Genomic DNA, 25625 nt, shown 5'->3' with positions numbered 1-25625 from the left:
TGCACTTGCAAACCATCGGCCACCTAAGGCTTACTGAAGTTGTAACTAAATGTAGTCTTGCCACCTTTGCCGGTAACACGTGTTCGTTGGATTTGCTGTCTAGGAGCAGAGCCCTGTGTCTGTGTGGGGGCGTGTGCGGTCAATAAACAGCCGATCAGAGGGGAAGGGTAGAGAGAATGCTGTAGTTAAGTCACTGGAGCCTCAGCTCCTGCTTTGAAATCTCCTCCATTTACATCTGTTTTTTGAAGAATTGAAAAGCGGAAAGGGTGGCAAGCTAAAATGGTACAGAGCTACCATGCTGTCCTTGGAAAGGAAACCAGAATATCGTTTTTTAGTGTTTTTATAATTCAGTAATACGCTTTTTAACTCCTTCCCAAATAAACTAATATTACCTTTTGAAGCAGCCGTGTGCTTTATAAGTTGAATTAATGAATTATTTCCTATTTATGTAATGCTATTATGAGATAACCAAGTTTCTTTGTTAGGGGTTTTCGTAATTGAGGCCAGAGTTTTCCACCTACAACTGGTAGAACAATTATACCCTTGACCATTCTCTCAAGATTGTGCAGTTTTATTCATGCAAATTAATTCGTATGCTGTTGCAATCTTCAAATACAAAACATATGAAAAAAAAGTGATTTAAAAAAAAAAAAAAAATTGAAGCATTATGCCTATAAAACTTATAATAAAATATCCATGTTATAAAGTGCGTGTAACGTACAAAAAGTATTTGTTCATTTAGTTTAAAAAAAAAAAAATTCATAGAACTTTACAACTGAATTGCAATGATTACCCTGTATTACAGTCTAGTTAATTATTTTATTAAAATATAAACCAAATCACAATTTCAGATTCACCTGTTTTTTTCAGGGAAAAAGTCCCTACTAAGGGGCGGGCTGAAGTATCCTGAGTCATGTGTATTAGTGACTCATGTAGAATGGTGATAGTTTTCGTTGAAACGGTACTAATGAAGAAAATGAATTGGGAGAGGTGGCTACTGACCAGTGTTCGATGACAGTCAAGCCTTATCCAGCCTGGGTCAATGCAAGATGTTCTAATGTGACCCACTGCACCTGGAAAGCTGTTGAAGGGAGTTCGGAAAAATGAGTACAAGGAAATAGTGATTTTAGGCTGGTCTTTCTAGTTCTGACATACTTGACAGAGCATGTGCTGTTATGAGGCATATTAACTTACAGTGGGCCTACTGCCTCCCCATTACTTACCATGTGTTGGCTTCATGGTAGCTCACGTGCTTCTTTCTTATTAATTAGTGTGTGTGGAGTTTGCTTCCTCTTCTCTTGTCTTTCCCTTCCCTAGAGAAAGGTGCATTACGAGTGCCCTACAGCTCACTTTTCAGGAGCTACTTTATTTCTTTTTGTTTAAACACTCCACAAGAGTGTTTTCAAGCTGTATCCCTCGTATACTTCTTTCCCCCTTCCCCGTTGAAATTTGGTTTTCCTCTCTCGCCTGTAAGCGGTAAACAGCAAATGAGGCATCAGAGAGGTAATAAAATATTTCAAATTGGTGTGCAATACCGATCATTTCCTGAACCATTGCCTGTATTTGAGCTGTAGGAGATTGGAAGAATAGAAAGTTCTGTAGAATATAAATAATTTTTTTTAGGGAGTGAGGACTTAAACGTTTTATTAAGATAGATGCTTTGGAATATGGTGGAAAGCATGCTTTTAAGGTTTAAGGGCTCTGTTGAACTTTCTCGCTTCTTTCCCTGCATCTCTGTGCTTCCCTACATTGTGTTGGGCCATAGTAGTGGCACGGAGAATGCCTGGTGCTCAGAAAGCCAAGGCTCAAAAAATTCCGTTTTGCATGGTTATTTTGGTGGGCGATGTGTTTGCTGGATTAATCGTCAAACAGTAGTTAACTTTATGCGTTTGACACCCTATAATTTGCTGCCTGAAAGGTTATAAGGAAGGCAGAAATGTCTATTTTGCATTTACTAACCATGTCTATTTTAGGTTCTTCTTCACCTGCTCGCCCAGCAACTCCGCTAACTTCCTGCAGCACTGCTGCACCGCCTCCTCCACCTCCTCGCCCTTCTTCTCGGCCAAAGCTACCTCCTGGAAAACCTGGAGTAGGCGATGTGGTAAGCCAGATTTAATTGGCAATATGTGGGTCAAAAGAATAAGATTATTAATTTGCAGTTTGTGTCCATCTGCATGATTCGAATCGAGTGATTAGTGCTTTAATTTTCTGAACTTGTAGAAATTCTCATTTATGTCCTGTTTTGTAACTGGTTTTTCTGTAGCACACACCTGCCATTGGTATTTTCTCTTGCCCATCTGGTCTCCCTGGAGTGTGTGTTTATGCACAGTTTTAGATTTCCTGTGCACCGAATTCTGGTTTGCAGGTGTTTGTTGTGTCTTTTTGAGTACTTTTGGTGACCCAGGAGCGTAGCTCAGGAATAGTTTGGAAGCTGTGGGTCTTTTGGCTGAGACCTGTTTGAATATGTGAGTTGACCACTTGGCAGGCCATTTTTATGCCCTGGTACGATACTTATCTGCACTGTGTGTATGCATGGTGGTTCTGTTTGTGTGTCATATGACAGAGCAGAGCCAGAGTATTTGACAGTTTGTGTTTACATTTTTGAAGGAGAGTGATTGTCCATTGCTTCTTGGATCAAGATGTACTCATTGTTTGACGACATAGTTGTGTCCAATATTTGTGTGAGCTACGGCTGTACAGATCATGTGACAGTCTTGCAAACAATGCATATAGATTGATTCTGGATTTTTCGACCATCCTCACTTTATTACATTAATATTTTCACTGTGATCCAGTTATCGGAAACTTCAGAGATCTCCTTAAACGTGTTTTATAGTTTCTAACAATTGTCGCGGGCATATCTCTTCGGAGTGTGTCTAACATGTTACAACATAAAAAGCAGTGTTCCTTTTGGAACGTGGTGTACATCACTCCGTCAGTCAACTATCAACAGTCATTCAAGCAGTTGGCTGCCCTCGACTGTCACCCTATGCTGGATCGATACAGAACATGAAACGCGGAGAAGGAGTTTTACTGGTAGACACTGTGAACCATAATGCAATGCTCTGGTTATTAGTTATTTATTAAGCGTAGCCACACCTCCTCCAAACAGAAAAGAGTTGCAATATCAAGGATATATCTGGTATGTTTTGTTGTGTGGGGTAATATGTGCGCTTGTATGGTCGGTCTGATTTGCATTGGATTTCTGATGGTCGTGTGACAACTTGGCGAAGAGTCTAAGTAATGTGTTATCTGTGTGCAGATTAATTCGAGAGAGAAACATTGCCCCTGTGTATCCTTTAGTTATTTCTTTGTTTTTTTTTTTAATGGAAAGATACTTAACTAGAAATGACAATCCCATCGTTTGGAAACCACTTGCATTTGCATTAAACAGTGTAAGCTTCTGACATCGAATGAAGTGCGACAGTGAACTGCAGGCAATCGCCCTGGGTTAGCCAGAAACACGACTTACCAAATTCATCTGTAACCTAGCACACACTCCACCCATTTCCCCACCTATTGCTGTTCGTAATGACCCTGCTCATTCTTCAAGTTCACCACTGATTGTGCCGAACGCATAGTCATAAGATACATATTACTGAGTTGGCTACATTCTGACAAGTGTAGAACATTAGCGTACATGTTGTCCTCTACTGTATACTACAATCTACATGACAAGCAATGTTTAGAGTAAGGAAGCAGCAATCACAAATTTGGAAATACGAAAGTCTGAAATATTCTCCCATGAGTTATATCTCCTACATTTGAAGTAGGTTTCCATGCTGATGGCATTCACAAATATTCATGCACATTTTCCACCCTTGTTGACATAATTACTCATGCTAAATCTTTGTGTGAATAAAACCTGTTACAGTAAATTGCCAGCTTCTTTCAAGTTCAATAAGTGGGTTTTTACTTGAAAACAAATAATGACGTGTAATAAAGCACCCTTCACATGAAGAGATTTGTAAATCGAGTTGTAGAACATTATTTACAGCAATACTAAATTACTACAACTTTGGTAGCAGTAGCCATACATTGATGCATGTTATTCCGCCTATTCCTCGATTATTTCAGACACCTGAAAAAACGAAGGGATGCGCCAGAAAGAGAAACTTTCTAAAGAGAATGTGAAGTTAACCTTTTCATAAAAACAAACCCTGCATTTCAGAAACTAAGCCTAGCTAGGAAGATAACTGTGACTACGTAAATAGAGGTTAAATGTTCTTGAAATAAGTACATTTTAATATTTTAACGAAACACTTGAACATACAGTATCTGAAATGCAAAAGTACTTATTGAATGTGTAGTGCGATTTGAACAGCTTTTAAATTGTATATTTGTGTTTTTTCCAGCCAAGGCCATTTAGTCCTCCTATTCACTCTGCCAGTCCTCCTCCAGTAGCACCTTTAGCTCGTGCGGAAAGCACTTCTTCCATCTCGTCGACTAATTCGTTGAGTGCTGCAACAACACCTACAGTTGGTAAAAAGAGTTTTCATTTTGGTCTATTTTTAAATTTTAAAACTGGCTTGGCATTATCTAAAGTTCTTGAAATCTCGTATTTCCCATCATTATCATGGGTTATGTACTAAAATTCAGCAAAATTGGGAAAGTCGGTAGGGTTAATTGGAGTGATTTTCTTGAATGAAGTGAGAGGATTAATGTTTTTTGGCTTTGAGTGCCACTCGTATCTGAACAGGCGTTTTGCACTTTATCCTAATCACACCTTCTTTTTAGTTCTCATACATAACATTATCTGTTGTAGATAAAGAGTAGAAATGTAAAGTTGAGTAACTTTACTTTCAGTGACCTGTGTTGTAAATGCACCACTTTACAGGCTAAACGTACCAATCTTCTAAAGTAATTTGAAGGTATTCTTCTTAGACATCATGCAGCAACGCCCATGAATGTTGCATCTGTTTGTACATCTGAATACATTTCCTTAAAGTGGCGCCATGTCAAGTAGAGAAACTCGGCTTTTTGAAACACCAAATAAAGAATAACTGTTGCCAGATCAAAAAAGCATCTGTTCAAAAATTCAGATAGTTAGGTGCAAGAGAGCAAAATCTTCTCCTCCCGCCGCCGCCGCCTGTTTCTGGCATGGTTTATAGCAAGCCAAATTAGCTAGGGTTTCAAGAAACCTATTAATCTCTCACTTGCCTATTATATGTCCAAAATTCCTAAATGCTCAGCATCTTATTGTTTTGAGAATCAGGCAGGTATTTGGTAGGGTGGGGGCGAATTTTGTATTTTCGGTGTCGAAAGACCTGCTCTCCCAATGTATATCTATTTTGGAGAAGCAGCTGTTAAAACAATGAGCTGCATTACTCAATACTAACCAGCAAAGAAATCCAATTCTTTAAAGCTGCTGAACTCGATTTATCCCATTCCAAGTGGAAAGAGGATATAGCTAGCACAGGTGATTGATCGGGTTAAAGTTGCCAAACTTCATGGTAATATTGCAGGCTGAGGTTATGCAGTTTCTTTCGTTTTACTTGAAGTGCTGTTAGAACAGTACTGAAATTGAAATAGTGTGGCATTAAACTACAAATCAGGTGCGGTGCACAAAAACGTCTGAACAGGGTTACAGTAAGGCTCTTTTTTTCTCGGCAGTTGAGATAAATGTCAACTTCTACTTCTTTACATTGTTTGCGCTTTGGCATGTGTTAATAGTTGAAAGCATGGGGTGGAGTGTGCAGTGTTAAGCATACCTGTTTGAAGGTCGCTCCAACAATGCAGTACTTCATTTTGTGTTGCTCTGCTTGGTTTCTATATTTTTTGGTGCGGACCAGCAGCCGTCTGTCTCTTTTACAGCCTACTACCCACTACGGTGCTATACGTGGCTGTGTATGCCTTTCGAATTATGGTGTTTGCAGACTTTGGGGAGTGTATGGTGGAGAAAGGAGACATTTTGGGCAAGCAGGCTGGGAGCTGCTGGCAGCTGTAGTAGATACTGCCTACACCACTCATGTTCCTTACACTGAAGCTTGTACATGTATGCAAGCCCTTCCTGAATGTTGGTGACACTGACTAGATTGCGCCTATTCATTTAATGCATTTCCTCGCTGTGGAACTAATTATGACCAATATATCTTCCTTTGGCAGCAAACAGGTCCCATACTTCACTAGAACCCTAAAATCAATCTTTGGTAAAACATGTTTAGAGTAGATCTCCGTGTTTGTTTTGGAAGTGGTATAGGTTTTGTTGGTTAGTTTCTCTACCCATTTAGTGTATCAAAGTGTTCCTTGACTTTACTGGGTGAAATGAATGTGCAGTAGGTCTACTTGGAGAAATAAGAGTTCTGCATAGGTCCGTCTAGAATTCAGTCCAATGGGGAATCAAAGTTGCTTTGAGTTGGCTACACAAGATTTCCAGGCCTGGCTTTGAGGCAAGTCTGACATCAAGCAGCCAAATGACACCGACATGGCCCTTCTGGAGCTTCTTTGGAGCAAGATCCATTAAGCAAGATTAACCCTTTTGAGAAAAGTTTGGGGAATTCCTAAAATGTTGTGTAAGCCAGAGTTGAGCAAGCAGATCCTATCGATATGTTCCTTATACTCACCAGTGTGACTGATCCCGAAGTCTCTTATGAGGAAGACATTGATGGTTCATTTGCAAATGCCTCTAAGAACTCAGATACAGTGTTCAAAAGGTTGTGGAACTGGCTTCCCTTAGTAGGTGCCAGCAAAGGCTAAGGGGAGATCAGGCAATGTCCCCTTTGTCAGGGGTCCTAGCCTGGAAGGCATAAGGAACATATTTGATTCTTAGGTCATTACCCTCTGCCTGCAAAGTGGGAGCCAGCCCTAAATGTGGAGTGTTGGTTTCGGGCTACACAGACCCCTGGATAAGGGATGGAGAGCCATGTTAGGGTGACATGGTCCAGACTCTCAATTGCAGACAAGTCCTTCAGTTAGAAAGTAAGATTGTGATGTGTATCTGCAAGGTATCTAAGGTGTTATAAGAGGTATTAACGGGTCCTGGCATGAATGCAAGGAAAATCTGTTGCCATGGAAAGGGTGTTAGTGGAACGGATTGATTTAGGGTATTGTGTGGATGGGCATAATGCTTGCTATGCCTTACGGGAAATGCACATTGTAGAGTTTCTAATGGGTATTTCTAACTGCAGATTCCTCATCTTTAAAATGCCCTTAGTCCCCGGACTGCATCTGAAGAGTTTTTGTACCAGTGCTCTTGCTCTGGTAGGTAGTATCATGTGGCACTGTGGTGGCCCTGTACCACCCCGGAGGTGATTTAGTGGACCTATATATAAGGGCCACGTCTGCTTGCTGACTTCAGTTCCTTTGTTTCCATCTCTTTCGATAGGTCCCGACTTTGTCATTCTTCTGATAACTTCCAAATTCCTATGACAGTTTGCTAGGTAACTCTCCCCACGGAAAACTGCAAGGTTCAAGCATATCCAAGGCTTTAGGCAGCCGATGTTGGTCATGGATGAGCACAAAGTGTGTTTGTGGTGCTTTGGCTCCGGCCATGACTCCATCGTGTGACAAGTGCATTTATGTACCCAAAGGTGGACGGGAGCAGAAGTCAAAGCTCTACATCACCAAATATAAGAGTAGGTCACGGTCAAAACACAGATCTCGCTCCTACTTCAAGTCCCATTTGGTTCCTGTCACAAGGCCTCCTCTGTGAAAAGTATTCTTCTCAGTCAGAGTCTTCCAGTAAGTTGAAATCTAAACATAAGTACAAAAAGGACCAAGAAGGACTCTACCCCAACCCACTACTCGAAGTCTAGTGAGGAGTCATCATCACACCTTCACACAAGAGATCACACTCTTCTGGTGTTACTCAAATCTGTCCTGGCACACCCCAGATTTCCTCAGGCTGTTTTCAGTCCCACATCAGATAGCAGCTTTCAGCGAGACTGTTTCAGACCTTCAGTGCCATTCCGGCTCCCTCTGAGGAATAGGGGTCACCATTAGGACTTCAGCCAGCTTATTTACCCCAACACCGACTGCCCTCTCTGAACCGGCTACTGGGCCTTCACCAACTCCAGTCCAGGCCTCTACACAGACACTGAGATCCACGCCAGCAGTGATTGATCCGACACACATTCAAGATCCAGTCCTAAAGTCACTCTGACCCTGAATCTACATCAATACACTACAGGCATGTCGCACTACCAGATAATAGAGGTGCAACCAGTTGTTATACTCCAAGACCTCTGCCTCAATTCCAGTACTATCAGAGGCTTGGGGGTATTTTTGGATCTTATTCTAATCTAGTGCAGAACCTACGTAATGTCTCACGGGACACTGATGATGATGGGGAAAAATACAACTGGCTTTGCCCTCATTATGCTGGTGATGCCTTGCATTTAGACCACCAGAATGCGAGTGGGCTAGAGACAACTCCTGAATCAGAACGACGCTTGCCACATGAACCACCAATGGAAGAAAGTGCCTAATTTCAAGTTTTGGTTCAGAGGGAAGCTGTGGCTCTAGCCTTGCTATTTAGAATTAGCAAAATGTATTGACTGAAATCCGTCAACCAGGCCGAATTCATCTAAGCCATTACTGCCATCGGTTAAGCTCTTACTGATGCCCTTTTGGCCACTTGGTCCAAGCCATGCGTGTCTCCTCCGTTCAGTCAATCTGTGGCTAGGTGACAGTCTGGCTACTGGTGAATTCCTAAACAAACATCCTACACTGGAAAGCCTGATAGTTTAGACATTGACAAGGTGAATTTGATTTCCTTTCCAGCCAACCCTCCAAACAGATTATGTAAAAGAATTGATGCCTTTAGAAAGAGAATGTTTACTACAGCTTGTTTAGCCCGCAGATCCATTAATGCAGTTTGTCTCAGTGTGATCTTGCTGGCTATCTTTGAAAACCTCAAGACTCTTTTAAGCACAGTCAATACATGATGTTACTAAGTAAGTGCTCCAAGATTGCCTAAATACAGGCAGATCTTTTGGCACCAATTGGTGTCCAGGCTTCAGGTCTGGATGAGATCAACCACGTTTTCACTGACCTTTTGCATCCTTAATGGACATTTCTTTTGATAGCTGTTCAGCAAAAAGGCTGGTTTGGCACTGGAACAATTTAGGACATTCGCACCACAGATTGATCATCAGGACTGTTATCACTGTCCAAGCAATTTCTGCAGCAATACAGAAGTTTTAAGCGGCTATGATGGGGGGTTGTCCGTTGTATACGGAGTAAATCTATTAATGAATCAAGCTCTTTCTTAACATCTTGCATTAGTAAATTCATTGCAACTCACTCCTGAAATTAAACATGCCATTAGAGTGTTTAAGCGAGTGTAAAGCCCTACATTTATACAGTTGTAGATTTTCCTCAAACAAAGGATGCCAACTCCCCTCTGTTCACCCGTCGGTTTCATGGACTCAGAAATTGCATCCTTTGTTTGAGAAAAAATAACACAGTACTGTAGCGTACAGCTGTAGGACTTTATCCTTGCTTAAACATTCTAATAGCATGTTTAATTCGTTTGAGTAGTAAGTTGTAGTGAAAGGTCGTGATCCAGCGTTCAGGAACGGACACATTTATCATCTGGACCCAATTCAATAACCCTACAGTCCCTAGTACGCTGGGTGAGTTTAAACCACACTTACCAATTAGGTCATTCTATTTATCTTCTTTTTTTAGCGATGAATAGCTATAAAATTTAGGATTTGGCAAAAATATCAGAATTTACCATAGAATAATCTTTCATATAACTAAATCGATGATACTAATAATGGCAAACTCTTTGAAAGTTTTAAAATGTTTGATCTAAATAAATGTGAATTGTTCATCAAGTACAATACAGCTCGAATCATAGGTCATCACACAAGAGAAACATTAGCAAATAAACATCAATAATACATCTCAAATGTCAGCGCAATGAATGAGTTGATGGGCAGAGAGGCAAAAGATCCAAGACATTTGCAAGTAAGTTTATGCAAATTCAGAATATCATTCTAACCAATAATATAAAGTTCTAGAAATCTGGAAAGCTACCCTCTGGCAATGAGAGAAAGCTAGGCCCCTCAATAAGAGTTAAGGAGCAAAGTCTAAGAGTCAGGATCAGCAGAACAGCCAGCCGATAGAATTATGAAACCGGAACACGGCTATCTCCTCTCTCAAAGCAAGGAAACGCGCTCTAACCCAACCCACTTACTAATACTAGTTATACTCTAAATTCACTAAAGGTCCAACCCTCAATGTGTCATCTCGCATGGTTTTATGCTTTTTGATTGGTCCAAAACAAGAGGTGTTCAATCACACCACTCTCGTTATGCCTAACTTTCAAATGTCTTATTATTCTAACTTCTCACACTGTAAACACTTTCAACAGAGGAAACTCTAGTATCAGTCTTCTGTGTTTTGTTAGTCTCTCCTTCTCATGTATCAATTTGTAGTACAAATGTCCTCAAGCTCCGCTCTTCCATCCTTTTGATCAATTTCCTTTATGCGCAACGATGGCCATCTTCAGGAACTTGCGAAGGACACATTACATTTTCTTTCTCCCTTTTACATTTCTAATATGCCATGTTAATTCTAAAATGACTCTCGGGCCTTTTCTGTAGGGAAGTAAGTACACTTCTAGAGAAAACAAATACAAGTGTAATTTATCATTTTATAAATTGTATTAAATGCACTTTGAATGCTTTCACTTGCTCTCTCTTCTTACTTTTTATTGTCTAGTTAGTGAAAAATAATGTCTCGACTTTATTTGCATGTGCGGCCTACTCTAATACTCTCAGCACGCACTTGCCCAGATCTCATTTTTCCCATTTCAGTCTTTTGTGGTTAATTTCACAACATTTGGTTAATGAGTCACACGTTGAGGAGTTCAATCTGAGCAGGTTTTATTTTGCGAAAACCCTGCTCCATCAATCCCCCCTTTGATGGCGACTTAAGCCATCATAAAAACACAACCCAAAAATCTGATTATCATTTATACTACTTAAAAAGCAGTTGTTTTCTTTAGTTTCAACATAACTCCATCTATGTCCTTTACTATTTCATAGTCAATTCCTTTTCTATCATCCAATTCCAAATCTTCTCTTTCTCTTCCTTGCTCTTCGTTTAGTATCCAGTGTGTGTCTTACACTTGCAACACTCCTATATTAATACCAACATTAATATCCCTGTAGCAACAGCAACTATAGGTGTTAGTATTTTTCCTAGCAAGCTATTACCAAAAACAGTAAACAAACTACCCACTGAGGGGAAACCCTTACCAAGTCTCTCCCAAGCACCAGCAACCTTCAGTTCAGTTAAATCTTCTCATAAATGTGTAATATATTTAATATATCTCTCCAGGCTCAAACTTTTATCAGGGAAATAAGTACAGCACTGTTGAATTTTCAACATACTACAGACTCCGCCCTCTTTTGCCAATATTACATAAAGAGCAAGTCTATTCTGTAAGACCATAGATCTTATCGCAACTATTTCTGTATCAATCATTAAGAACCCATCAGCAGTGTCTGTTGATAAACGATCAACCGTTGTGGACAATTTCCTAATTTTGGGCAAATTTAAAATTACCCCAACTGAAGGTATCAATGCTCCAAAAATATCTCCCACAATTTCTGCGGCACTAATTCCCCTTTTATTTCGTGTTAATCCACTTTTCTTTTAATTGATTCCATGACTTTTATTTGAATGATAAACCTTGGGAGAAACTATCCCCATATAACAGCACCCATACCAATGTGCAGGCAACCTATAGTAAGCATTTTTACCACACACATAATATATTCCAGGAAATCCATACCACCTCTTATTCCCTAACCTCCCGTAATTAGAAAAGCATGATCACATTCACTAGAACCAATAAAATAATTGTTAAAATCAGCTTTTAGTCTAAGCAAGCAAAGCTTTCCCCTATGATGCCAATCCAGTGTCATTGCAGCATATGTCTCACCCGTTTTATAATCACCTTCTTTAAAAGCGCAAGGGGGTACACAGGACTTTTGCTCAGAAGCTTTTTCCTTAACATTTTGTCTTCTACCAAATTTATAAACGCAATCTCCTCCTGACACAAACTACAGGTTAAATTATTATGATGTGCGTATACAGTATCTATTGTTTTATTAGTATGAAAAAATTCACCCGTATATTCTGCATTTTTCACACTATTTACCCTATTCATATTCTTTCTAATTGGCACTTCAGCAAACACTAAATCATAGTTTGAGTAAAACTGCAAGTTTACTTTTTCATAGAATAGGCTTGTTAGTACACTGCATGAAACTCCATAAGTTAAAGGAAAGTGATAAGTCACCTCCTCAGACACAGACGGAGGTAATTGCATGCACACATAACAATCTGTCGCATCCATAGTATCAATGTATTCATACAATAGTTTAATAAAAACATTTAACGAAAAATCATTAATGGAGTTATCCTGATATATATATTATCACCTATTTTCTCAATATTAGTTTGTGGTTCTTCTTTAAGATTTCCCACGTCTACTTTTTCACTCATTATTAGTAATATTTTTAGTAGGGTACATAAAATAAGACATAACAATCGGTGTTGAACAAACATTAGTAGTAAAACACTTTTAAAGCAAGCATTAATACATCTACGTTTAAAACTTTGGTTTTGATATCCAGTCTCTGGTATATTTGCCTTTGTTATTTTCTTGAACAAATCTAAAACGAAACTATATATAAACAAAACTAAAAACCCCAAAAAATAGTGTATCCAAGCACTTCTTAAGCCTTCTTGCTTCACCCCTCTTTTAAAAAAAAAAAATATATCTTAACAGCTTCTAACTCAATTCCAGCTTAGTTTTCTGCACTCTTCAGAGTGATCTTTTCAATCTTCTGCACCCCAATGTTTGTCACAGTTCATTTAGGGTGGCTCATAACACTTATTGTGACTCAGCTCTGCAGCAGTCTTTTCTCCACACTGATCTGTGTTTTCAACTCTTTCAGTCACACGTATGTCCATTCAGGTGCTGTGTACTTCTTGTTCGGAACGCTTGCCCTTTTTGTTCTCCGAACTGTATCTTCTTCAGAGTCACTTTGTTCTGTTTGACTCGACACTTCAATTATTGCGTTTGGAACTTTTTCTTTCAGATTGTATTTCATTCTTTTCACTCCCTTTGGCCATATATCTCCCTTTCTTGCCTTTTTGACTTTCACAGTATCGGATTCAAGACTACGTTCACAACTTCTTTTGTTTGTTTCTTTTCTTGTTTGCACTTCTTCTTGAATCAAATTTTCTCCATCATTTGCATTGACAAGTCTCACGAGACCCAGCAGCTGGTGCCTACTTTATTCGATTTGGTTCAGGCTCTCCTTGACTCTCAGCCTGTTCTTGCTCTTGTTCTGGTCTTCCAAGTGGACTTGGTACTCTTCTTGTGTGACTTGCATGAATCCAATTCGGTAAGCCACCACATTTCACTGCTGTAGTTGTCACCAGTATCACTCGGTATGGCCCATGCCAATGTGGTTCCAAACATGACTTTCTCACATGTTTCTTCACCAGAACCCACTCTCCTGGACTTAGGTTATGTGCTTGTTCTTGCTGTGTTGTGGTTGCAACTTCTCCAACCTGATGAGACACAGCACACACTACATCAGCCAATCCTTTGCAATAATTGAGCACTAGATCATCAGTTGTATTTATCAGTTGATTTGCTGGGACTAATGCCCACCTCATTGCTCTCCACATGATCACTTCATGGGGGCGTTAATCCAGTCTTTTTTATCAGGAGTACTTCTTAGACTCATAAAAACTAAAGGTAAAGCATCTGGCCATTTCAGGGCTGTGGACGCACATACTTTCGAGAGTCTTGACTTAATAGTGCCATTAATTTGCTCAACCACGCCTGAAGCTTCCGGTGATAGGCACAATGCAGTTTTTGCTCATTGTGCAATGCTGCCCAAATCATCCTAATTATTTCTCATTATTAAAATGAGTTCCTCTATCTGTTTCTATAGAGACGGGAGGTCCAAACCATGGAATTATCTCTCTTGGTTGCAATTTAGCAACTGTTAGACTATCATTGTTTCTTGTTGGATAAGCTTCTAACCAACGAGAGAACAAACAAACCACAACCAACACATATTTCAAACCATTACATGGAGGCAACCCTATGAAATCTGCTTGCAGTTGGGTCAATGGTCCTGCTGCTTTTCCTATTTGTCCCCAACTGACAAGTCTTTCTTACTGCATTTTGCTGCTGGCAAGTAATACACCTCTGACAAAGACTTTCTGCAATGACCCTGAACTTTGGGTTAAAACAAGATTGCTTTAAAAGCCTGAAAACTTCACCACCGCAATTTCTTTGGACAATTGTAATGCAACTAGCAAAGCCTTTACATTATTGCTGTTTCGAATCGGTGAACCTGATGTCAAAGAACCACGCTACATCCACAATTGTCCAAAGTCATGCACAACCCCAAAACCATATTGACTATCAGTGAGTATGCTTATTCTCAGGTTTTTTCCAATTATAAATGCTCTGGTCAATGCCACCAGCTCAGAAATTTGTACAGAACTTATTCCTTAGAAGCCTGAAGCTTCAAGAACCATGGCCACTGTACAGACTGCATAGGAAGCACGCAGAGTGCCCTTTTCATCTCTCAATAAAGATCCATCTACAAACATCACACAATCAAATTCAGGCAATGGTGTGTCTTTTATATCTGGCCTTGGTTTTTTACACAATTCAGTCACATCCAGACAATCATGATCTGCTTCATCCACCACTTCCACACAACTCGGACTCCGTAGTAATGTAGCTGGATTCAAATTTGTACATCTTGTCACAGTCACTTGCTGTGCTCCCAATATCACTCTCTCATTCCTTGCCAACTGACTACTTGTAAGATGCTAAGTTCGTGTCAACAAGATCTCAACAGACTGTGGCACATATACTCCTAAAGGATGACCCATCACAATCGATTTACTCTGCTCCAAACTCACACAAGTGGCAGCTACTGCTTTTAAACAGCCTGGTAACGCTGCAGCCACTGAATCCAAAGTGGCAGAGAAATATACCACTGTTTAGCATGCCATTCCATGCATTTGTGTTAGGGCTGAAAGTGCACAACCATCTTTTTCACAATAGAATAATGCAAAATCCTTACTTTAGTCTGGCATTCCTAATGCAGGTGCTCAACAAAGACTTATTGCAACTCTACAGATGCCCTCATACAGTCTTCATCCAATTCAATTGGATCAACCACATCCCTATGTGTCATTCTCTAATAGCTTGGCTGTCAGTGGAAAACCACTGATCCATTGTCTGTAGTATCCAACCAACCATACCTAAGAACATTTGAAATTCTTTCTGTTTTCTGGGAGGACTCATCTGCAAGATCAGTTATTTGATCTTGTGATACTTTCCTGACTCCTTTTTCAATTTTGTGTCCCAAATATTGAACTTCTTTTTGACAAAATTGCAATTTAGCAGGTGGCACTTTGTCCACCTTCTGCCAAATGGTTCAGTAGAGCAATTGTATCTGTCAAACATGCTTCTCTCTTTTTTGATGCAACAAGTAAGTCATCAATGTATTGCACTAGTACTGAGTCTTTTGGCATCACCAATGATTCCAAACATTTGTCAAAATCTGATTGAAACCGGAATGCAAAAAGATTGGCTATCCAGATGCAAGGGTATCGAGAAAAATGCTTCGCACAAATCAAGCACAGTGAACCATTCTGCCTCATGAGGAATTTGGTAAAGAATCACTGCTGGGTTTGGCACTATTGGACAACATGGTATCACAATCTTATTAATTTTCCTCAGGTCCTGAACTATCCTGTATTTCCCGCTCGTTTTTTTAAATCCCCTTAATAGGTGAATTACAAGGACTCCCTAATATCTCTCTCAAAATGCCTTGTTCAATCATTTGTTCAATTACTGGTGTTACTCCTGCAGTGGCCTCAGGACTCACTTTATACTGTGGCGTTTTTGGAAATTCTACACCTTGTTTGACTGCAATCCGAAAAGGATCAACTCCTTTCATCAATCCAATGTCTTTCCCTGAAAAATCCCACACATCAGTCATCATTATGTCTCTCAATTCAACTGGCAAATCCTTTGCTGTAAATAAAGGATACAAATAATTCACCACTCTCCCTTGCCTTGTCAACATCAATTTAAACGCAAAATATTCATCCGGCGTCTGAAGTTCAGTGCCATCTGGTGTACAATAGATGGTGCAGTTCTTCTTACATACAAATCCCTACCTCACAGGTTGACCGGACTCGTATCACACACTACAAAACGATGCAAGTCTCTGAAATCTCCAATGTGCACCTTCATTGGTTTTGTCACTGCAGTTTTAATCAACTGATTCGAAACGCCTATAACTTGGGTAGCATCTCCCAAGAGGGTTAGGTTTGAGATTTCCACAGTTCTCACAGTGGAATGGGTAGCACCAGTGTTTACAAGGAATGTAACAACATAACCTTCAACTTCCCTATCCACAAAAGGACCACACTGGTCTACCTCTAAGGATGTGCCAAGCACACACTCCTCCTTCACCGTGATTGACATGTATCTGAATTACTCTCCTGACGCTGCAACCAGTTTTGTGAAGCCATTTGTACATTTTGATTACTACCAACCGGTTCTCCCGTATGAAAACCTACGTTCCCACTGTATCTTTGTACTTGAGCATTCACATCATTTGGCATCGGGGTTTGAGATATTTGTACCTGTGTAACTATCTTTTACTGCTGCTGTTGATTCCTGTTCACCTCATTTTGCATTTGCTGTTTAAAATTCTGATTCATTATTTTCTCGGAAAACCTTACCCTTACGCTTTCCATGTCTAACTTACCACACACATGACAAGGAAATTTCTTCTTTGTTACCTCTACCTTGATTAGAAATAACTCCATTCATCATAACACCGCCCATGTAAGAAATCTGACCATTTTGAATATTCTAATTCTGACCTTTTCCTACTTTCTGAGAATAATCCACAAAATTGCCACCTTTCTGTGCTGCCTTCATTTGTGCCCACATTAATTTCTCTTTCATCTGCTTGCGTCTCGATTCAATATCACTACAATATTTGGCATACAATAGTAACTCATCTACACTTTTATTCTGCCAACAAATCAAATGTTGTTTAATCATGATACTAATTTCCGACTTCAAACCAAGCACAAACTTGTATACAAAATGCCCCATATCTTGATCAGTTTTGCTTTTAAAACCTCTATACTGTTTGAACACCTGTAAAAGCCTCTCATAATAAGCATGTACTGATTCTTTCGTCTCCTGAGTCGTCCTATCTCTTTTTACCCAATCTGTCTCTTTTGGTGAAATCTTTCCCTTCAAATGGGTAATTACTTGATTATATTTTTTCATCACTTCATCTGACGGGGCTCCAGTCTTTGCATCTCTAGAATTTTCCTCTGTTGGCCAATCTATTACAATTTTACACTCTGTCCATAAATCCGTTGGAACCACAATATTAAACAACCAATCAAAATATTTCATCAAATCCTTTGAAACTTTTATAAATCTCTCCACTTGTTTGTACCATTCAACTGGTTTCTCTCTGTCTGGTAAACTCGTATGTAAAATACAGTATACCCTGTCTTAACCATGGGACATGTACATATCCACCTCCTGGTACTTCTCTCATTTGATGTATCATTTCAGTCGTTATTGTCCCCGTTTCCCTCACAGGATACTTAGATGATGCTCCTTTATTTGCAAGCATTTCTTCTTTCTTTTTAGCCCATCTACCCCTTCCTATCGTTCCAATTCACCCCATCGTTTCAATGTATTCATCAACTCCTTAATCTGCAACAGTTTGCCAGAAGCATTCAAGCTCTCCAAATCTTTATCACTAAAATCCAATCTGTCTTTTGCACAACCTTTGATTTCTCAATGTCAACTCCATAAGTTTGTGCAAACATCTCATGAAGACTCTTCGCTCTCATTGTAATATTTTTACACAAAAACAACTCTTCTTCCTGATATTTGCTCAGTCTCTCTGGACTAATCGTATTCACCTTATTAGAAACCATCCCTCTATCCATTCATCCAGCTCTTTTGGTGATGATCCTACTGAACCCCCTGAAGTAGGTATTACTTCTCTTATTTTCTGTACCAGTCTTCTAGGTTCCATCTGTACATTTTGCTTTGAGGTTTCCACTGGTCTCTCTGTAATATCAATCAATTTTTCTATCTCGCTCGTTTTAGCACCACTAATAACCCTATCATTATTAACGGGTACTGTCTAAGCATGCACTTGTGAAATATTCTGACTCTCACTGTACAATGGAACTGTGGGACCAATTGTCACTGGAACGGATAAGCTTCTGCATTCAAATTTGATTGAGTAATCCTTTGTGTCAAATCATCTTTCGCCTGACTCATTAAATTTTTACTTTTCACTTGGGAAGGCTGAGGAACCTCAATTTGATTTTATGGAGCATTTGGAGTAGTTCTTTCCTGCTCTTCCTGATATGGTGGTGGTCTATCAAACAACAACTCATCTAGTAACTCATCATCAATTTCATTTGTATCTAGTTCTGTACATTCTACATTTTTCTTTTTCTCCTTACATTTCCCTTTAGCCTGATCCTCTACTACGACGACTGGATATAAACCTTCTCCTCATGCAATCCCATCTCTTCTCCATCTTTTCGTCTTAGCATCACATTTTGCCTCTGAATATCTACTCACAGTATTCCTATATTTATTTGCAGACCTGTCTTTCTCTCTTATAAGCTTCATGTTCCCATTCTTCAAGTGCCACATACAGCATAAGCCTAGGATTTGGTCTCAGTTGATTCATTTGATATATCAAGTTCTCTAAAATCCTCACATTAAAAGTGCCATGTTTTGGAAATGCCATATTCCCATCTCCTTCGGTATACTTCACCCAGTTCTCCAACCAAGTATACGTATGATATCCTCGTTCTAATGGCATAAAAGAAGCAGGTGTACCACTGGGTGGTACAGGAATTTCCTCTTCAATAGGTATAGGCTCATCCTTTCTAAATAAAGTACTTATCATTTTTAATAACTAAATTCCAATTTTTTAACTACGATAAAACTCAACCAAACCAAGGAAAAACTCTTCCGTATTCCTACACCCACTATTCGTTCACGCTGCCGAATACCAGCGCAACTCACACCAACCAATCAATGGTAACACAACACTCTTTTGTGGCGATTCACTCTAGCTGACCAATGCCAGCACTGCTCTCTGTGACATCAGTATAACTCCTACTACTGACCCTCCCTTTACAAAATATTTTAGCAGTAGATTACAAACCTTTCTAGAAAGAAAACAATTAGAAACCACAAAACAAACCTGTCTTGTCCGCCCCACTAAAGAGATGGATCCAATCAAACAAAGAAAATCTCTCGCTACTAGCGGAATATCGACCAGCGTTTCCCCACTCTCAATTTAGTGAAAATTCTCGGGACTTCTTCATCTGCTATTTCTAAAGATACCCAAATAAATCTCCACTATACTAACTTCAGAGTTCCCTATGCAATATTAAATACCCTCATTTATTTGCTTAATATCACACGAGCAGACAGCGCAATACTTAGTGTATGCCACACTAAAGCCTGCCCATTAGACTAATATTATCCTGGGATCTTAGGCCTCTCCGGACCTGTCTTTTCTTAAGGTCAATGACCGACCACTACATATAACAAAAGAATAATATGTTGTTAACCAAAATCATTAATTATGACCTATTCATGTGCCAGATTTAATTAATTAAACCATCGGGTCTGCTACTAAAAACTGATCCAGCGTTCAGGAATGGACATATTTTTCTTCTGGACCCAATTCAATAACCCTACAGTCCCGGGTACGCTGGGTGAGTTTAAACCAAACTTACCAATTTGTTCATACTATTTATCTTCTTTTTTAGCGATGAATCTTTATAAAGTTAATTGGGATTTGGCAAAAATAACAATTTTACCATAGAATAATCTTTCATATAACTAAATCAATGATGCTAATAATGACAAACTCTTTGAAAGTTTTAAAATGCTTTATCTAAATAAATGTTAATTGCTCATCAAGTACAATACAACTCGAGTCATAGGTCATCACACAAGAAAACATTAGCAAATAAACATCAATGATGCATCTCAAATTTCAGTGCAATGAGTGAGTTGATAGGCATAGAGACAAAAGATTAAAGACATTTAAGTAAGTTTATGCAAATTCAGAATATCATACTAACCAATGATATGAGTTTCTAGAAAGCTACCCTCTGGCCATGAGAGTAAGCTAGGACCCTCAAGAAGAGGTAAGGAGCAAAGTCTAAGAGTCAGGATCAGCAGAACAAAAGCCAGCCCATAGAATTAGGAAACAGGAACACGGCTCTCTCCTCTCTCAAAGTAAGGGAAACGCGCTCTAACCCCACCCACTTACTACTACTAGTTATACTCTAAATTCACTAAAAGTCCAACCCTCATTGTGTCATCTCACATGCTTTTTGACTGGTCCAAAACAAGGGGTCTTCAAGCACACCACTCTCGATGTGCCTAACTTTCAAACGTTTTATCGTTCCAAGTTCGCACACTGTAATCACTTCCAAACGTAGGAAACTCTAGTATCAGGCTTTCATGTTTGTTTTGTCACTCCTTCTCACTCATGTACCAATTTGTAGTACAAATGTCCTCATGCACCGCTTGGCAAGGAAGTTCCATCCTTTTAACAATTTCCTTTCTGCGCAACCTTGGGCATCTTCAGGAACTTGCGGAGGACACATCACATTTTCCTTCTCCCTTTTACATTTCTAATATACCATGTTAATTCTAAAATGACTCTCTGGCCTTTTCTGCAGGGCAGTAAGTACACTTCTAGGGAAAACAAATACAAGTGTTATTTATCATTTTATAAAACTCCATTAAGTGCTCTTTTTAATGCTTTTGCTTGCTCCCTTTTCTTACACGCTGCTTTTTATTTTCTAGTTGTTATTGAAAAATAAACTCTCAACACTTTTTGCATGTGCATTTCGCAGCCTACTCTAGTACTCCCAGCACGCTCTTGTTCAGTTCTCATTTATTCCCCTTTCAGGCTTGTGTAGTTAATTTCACAACATTTGGTTAATGAGTCACACATTGAGGAGTTCAATCCGAGCAGGTTTTATTTCGCGAAAACCCTGCTCCATCAGTTGTGACACAATTATGAACGTGTATTTTGTGGAAGATAGTAACTCAGAAGTGAAAAGTGCCCTATAACTATTGGACCATCATCATGTCCTGTTGATGGTCTCTAAAAGCTGCTAGAAGGGGACCACACATCGACAGATTTTGAGCACTATAAAGAAGTACTGAATTGGGATGAAGGAAGATATTGGATCCTCATTTTGGAGCCTCAAGAGGGCTTGACTTCAACCACATTCGATCCTTTGGCCCTTGGGCTTGCTTCTTTTGTGTGGTTTTTAATTTGCCTGCATGTTTTTGTATTCGTTTTTTTGGAAGGAAGATGTGATCGTGTTTGATCGCTCTGCCCTAAGGGGATACATATAGGGTATTTGTATGTTTATTGCACTTTTTTTCTGAATAAAAATTAAAGTAATGGAAAATGTAAAAAATATTTTGTGTGCCAATTTCCTATTTGAATTGAAGTAAAAGTTTAAATCATTAATAGGTTTACGCAACGTACAAGGGGCATTCTAGTGAGTTTATTTTTCTGGTAACCACAGCCCCTTGTGGTATTAGTCATGCTACAGATAACAGCTTTCCCAGCCTGTCCTACAGCAATCAACCCAGCCTTTTCGAGGTCGAAACCGTGTGCACCAGCAAGTGCAGCAATCCTCCAATGCCCAGCTACGGCAGCTAGCAAGCTGCTTTAGTTCACCCCACAGGTTCCTCCATAGCCAGTAGGACTCAGAATATGGCATTTCCTCCCAGGTATGAGTCCCATCAGGTCAAACCGGCGGTTCTTACAAATTGTTCAAAGGGGCTATACTGTGCCTTTCTTTTCTTTCCCACCCCTCCATACTTCTTTACCAGAGCAGCGTTTGGAGGAGTACTCCACAATCCTGATGCAGCAAGTGAGCGGTTTCCTCAGCAATATTCTTCTAGTGAGAAATAAAAAGCACCTTAAAACACAATCTCAATATAAGGTAATTTAATGGGAGTACACTTGCAGGCACTTTATAAAGCTGGGGAATATTCGAAGTTCTTAAAACTGGTAAATGCCTGGTTGCTCGTGAAAGAGAGTGACTCATTATTTAGATAACTTTATTTTTAAAGCCCAGAAGTGGAACATTTTGCTTTCAGGAGCACTTATTCTACTGAAGGGCTAGTACTTTACCTACTGGAGGGCTAGTCAGGAAAAGTCAGATTTGGTACCAAAAATGCATATGGATTTCTGGATTTCCTCACTCCACATTGGCAACAAAGATATACAGCAGATGCTAGAAGTAGAAAATGTTTCATTAAGACTGATTGCTGGAGCAGTGGTGCTGCTGGCTTTTTAGTACACGCTATTTATTCTATCCTGGGGCTGTTTGGATTCCTGCATAGGCTAAAGATTGTACATCTTCAGGATGGCTTTCTGTTCTCCTTAGGAGATCTGCATCACAGTTGTGGTAGTTACAGTTGTGGTAGTTTCAGCATACTGTGTAGTAATCATTTGAGTGAACAGGCCTTCAACAAGTTAGTATTTAGAGCTGGGCATCACAAGGGAGGTTGCAAGTGTGTGGGCATGCCTGTGAATGTTACAATATATCAAAGATTCTGGGATCCATTTTGGAGACCCAGGCTTGACTGGAGGAGCATGAGGGGTTCGAGGAATCCCCCAGACAGATTTTTGAATCACTATATTCCTGTGAGCTGGGTGTGATACACACTGGATGAAGGAGAGGTATGCTAAGGGTACTCCTTGATTGAGGGAGAAGTTACAGGAAAGGGCCAGAGGCACATCTCAGGAAGGGGATTGGGCTGACGAGAGAATCATAAATAGCATGAATGAGGCCATGGGGTAGCCTTTGATGCACATATCACTGTGACTGACATCCAAGTGTGAACCACCAGTTATTTCCATGGTCTGTGTAGTGGGGCTATTAGATTTGAAGTTTCCCCTGCTGTGACAGACTGCTTCCTGGAGGAGAGGTAAGAGGAAGGAGCGGGCGGTTCAAAAGAAAATCGACCCCCAACCAAATCTTCAAATACTGAGACCCAATATCGCATTTGTTGTCTAGAAATAAACTATAAGAAGGGAAGCTCAAGGCCCCCAAACTTGTCAACTGTCAAGCAGCCAGTCGGGACTCTGCAAGGAATGGAAGCTCTGCAAGACTTCTGCCCATGATCAGGGCCGGCGCCTGCCAGTCTCCCAGCTGGGTGAAGGGATATCACACAGGTAAATCCATGACGGCTGAAGCCTAGAGCGCCAATGCCTGCCTGTTTACCAAGGCTAGTGTGCCCTGTGAGGAAGAGGAGGGTACTTGGAGGGCGCAAGGTTCGGTGGTGGGGAATCCTGGCGAGTGGGTCCATCTCGCCAAGTGTGAGGATATGACTGATGCATCGATAGGGCCATCACTCATATGCGGAGTGAAGTTGGTGACCCGGTATGCCAGAGGGGGCTGTCGTGAAGATCACCAAGTTGCCCTTGTGCGCAGGGTAGCTGGCGCCTCTGTATGCCAGAGGGTGCCACAATGAAGAATAAGGTGCGTTGCCTGGTTCTGCTGCGTCTAGAAGAGAGGGTGCCATTGTGATCTGTACAGGCCCAAACCCCGGTTGAGAATCAAAACCCAGGCGATCTGTCCCCCCGTGTATGAGAAGGATCCGTTAAACTTACTGTCTTACCACATCAACGCAGTAGTAACCCAGCTGCTGCCCCTGCAGAGCTGCATGTGCTACTCACCATCAGCAGCCGATGTAGCCTCTCTGTGACATCCTAGAGCGAAAAACTCCCCGGGACTCTGGTAGCACAACCCCTGCATGGGTAGGACTGATCACAGGTCCAGAAGACCCCAAGCAACCATGTTCTGTCACATAGTGCTTCGGGTACTGGAATAATATTGATTTTGAAAGAGTCAAAGTTGGACTCCTCTGGCTGCTAGTTGGGCTTTAACCTAAATGTCACCTATAATGAATGGGGAACAAGCACTACCATTCATGAAAGGGAAGTGGTACTCTGGAACCTGCCTATTGAACTCTGAACCTTGCTTAGTCCTATAATTCTAGGAACCAAGCGCTATACATATCCCACCGGGCACTGTTGAAGCCTGGGGATCATACTAAATAGGGTGAGTACCTTATATTATTTCTGCTGCATCACGGTATTCCATAGGCGCTTATAGTCACATTAGCCCACTATGGAGACCCACCATGTGTTTTTAATAGAATGTATATATTTTTCTAAATGTTCACTTCACGTTTGTTTTTAGATCATAAGTTAGTCACCGATAGACCATGCCTATGCTTAGAGTGTACCTTCTCAACCTAAACGATAACATTATATGGTTTTGTCTCCCACAACAGGTAGATCCAGGTACCATAACCATTAGGCACCACCGTGAGTAGAATACCTACCACACAATTTAGTTGTAGATAGTTCCTATTTTAGGTCCTGAAGAATCGTGTAGGATATTATTCCAGGAGCGAGAAACATGTTGACCCACACTTGAAACAAGGGATTACACTACACAAGACATTATACTCGGGCTAGTGCCCTGTTTTTCGGTTTTTACTTAGGGAAGGAGACCTCCAGAATAAATAGTGATTTACTTTGGTACTCCCAACCCTATTTTAACTCGCTTCACTGTATCTACACAATTCTGCCCCCACACCCGCACTTCACCATATGGCATTCGGATAAAAAGATCTCCGACAAAGAGCCCCTAATATAGGGAGCCCGTCGGGTATTGCACCGCCAACCCGACGAGGAGCAGCCCAGATGATGAAGCATGACACCTGCAAGGGTGTGTGAGGGCATTTTCTATTTGATCTATGGATTTACCATACGGACCCAATTCCTTGGGGCACCTAGGATTTCTGTCTTTCCTGACTCTGCACTCCCTTTTTTGAGAGGAACGGTATAACCTCTTTCTTGATAAACATTGTTCTGGGCATTCGTTTATGCTGGACCTTCCACTCTTGTACGAGTGGAAAAATCCCCATACGTCCCTCGCTTTATTGGTTACTGTTACTTTTTTCACATTATTTGTGTTGTGGTGATGTACTGTCCTGCTTTCCTTATAAAGTAATACAGTTTGAAGTAGCATAATGCTCACATTCATGTTCTCAGTAGTATTGAGAATTTCATTTACAGTAGCTAGGAAATGTGACATTACCTCTTCCATTTTAAGAAGGAGCAGTGGATGAAAAGGTGAGACATGTAGTAAAAGACATGTGTGCAGTGATAAAGAGCAAAAGAGAGCTGGAGTAAGGAGGAACAAAATAAGGTGTGTTTGCAATTAAAGATTGCTTAATGAAACTCGAGAGAATGTAAACAGAAGCTGAGATGACAATGGTAAGCATGGGAAGCTGAGAAAAATATCATGAAATTTAAGTAAGAGACCCAATGTCTGCAGAAAGAGTAATTTTAGGCTATCACTGTAACAAATAGCAGTTTTGATTGTGTTCTTCTAAGCTGTTGGGGTAAAGAACAATTATGTATGCTTTACAACCACGTGTTGAAGGCATGAGGATAATGTTTTTGAAAACAAATTAAGGT

The 25625-nt window shown here is 40.2% G+C and overlaps 1 protein-coding gene across 8 annotated transcripts in view; it reads left to right on the top strand.

The window, feature by feature from the left end:
* Nucleotides 1-25625, top strand: part of SGIP1 (SH3GL interacting endocytic adaptor 1) — a 1140118-nt gene that overhangs the window by 826800 nt on the left and 287693 nt on the right. For all 8 annotated transcript variants that reach the window (XM_085602350.1, XM_085602347.1, XM_085602346.1 and 5 more), the window contains 2 exons: nucleotides 1974-2101; nucleotides 4356-4482. In XM_085602350.1, the coding sequence (XP_085458476.1) occupies nucleotides 1974-2101; nucleotides 4356-4482 (255 nt within the window). The remainder of the gene's footprint in view (nucleotides 1-1973; nucleotides 2102-4355; nucleotides 4483-25625) is intronic.

The sequence above is a fragment of the Triturus cristatus genome, chromosome 4_2, assembly GCF_964204655.1.
Source record: "Triturus cristatus chromosome 4_2, aTriCri1.1, whole genome shotgun sequence".
In the NCBI taxonomy this organism is placed as follows: Eukaryota; Metazoa; Chordata; class Amphibia; order Caudata; family Salamandridae; genus Triturus; species Triturus cristatus.
This window is presented reverse-complemented; position numbering and strand designations above follow the sequence as displayed.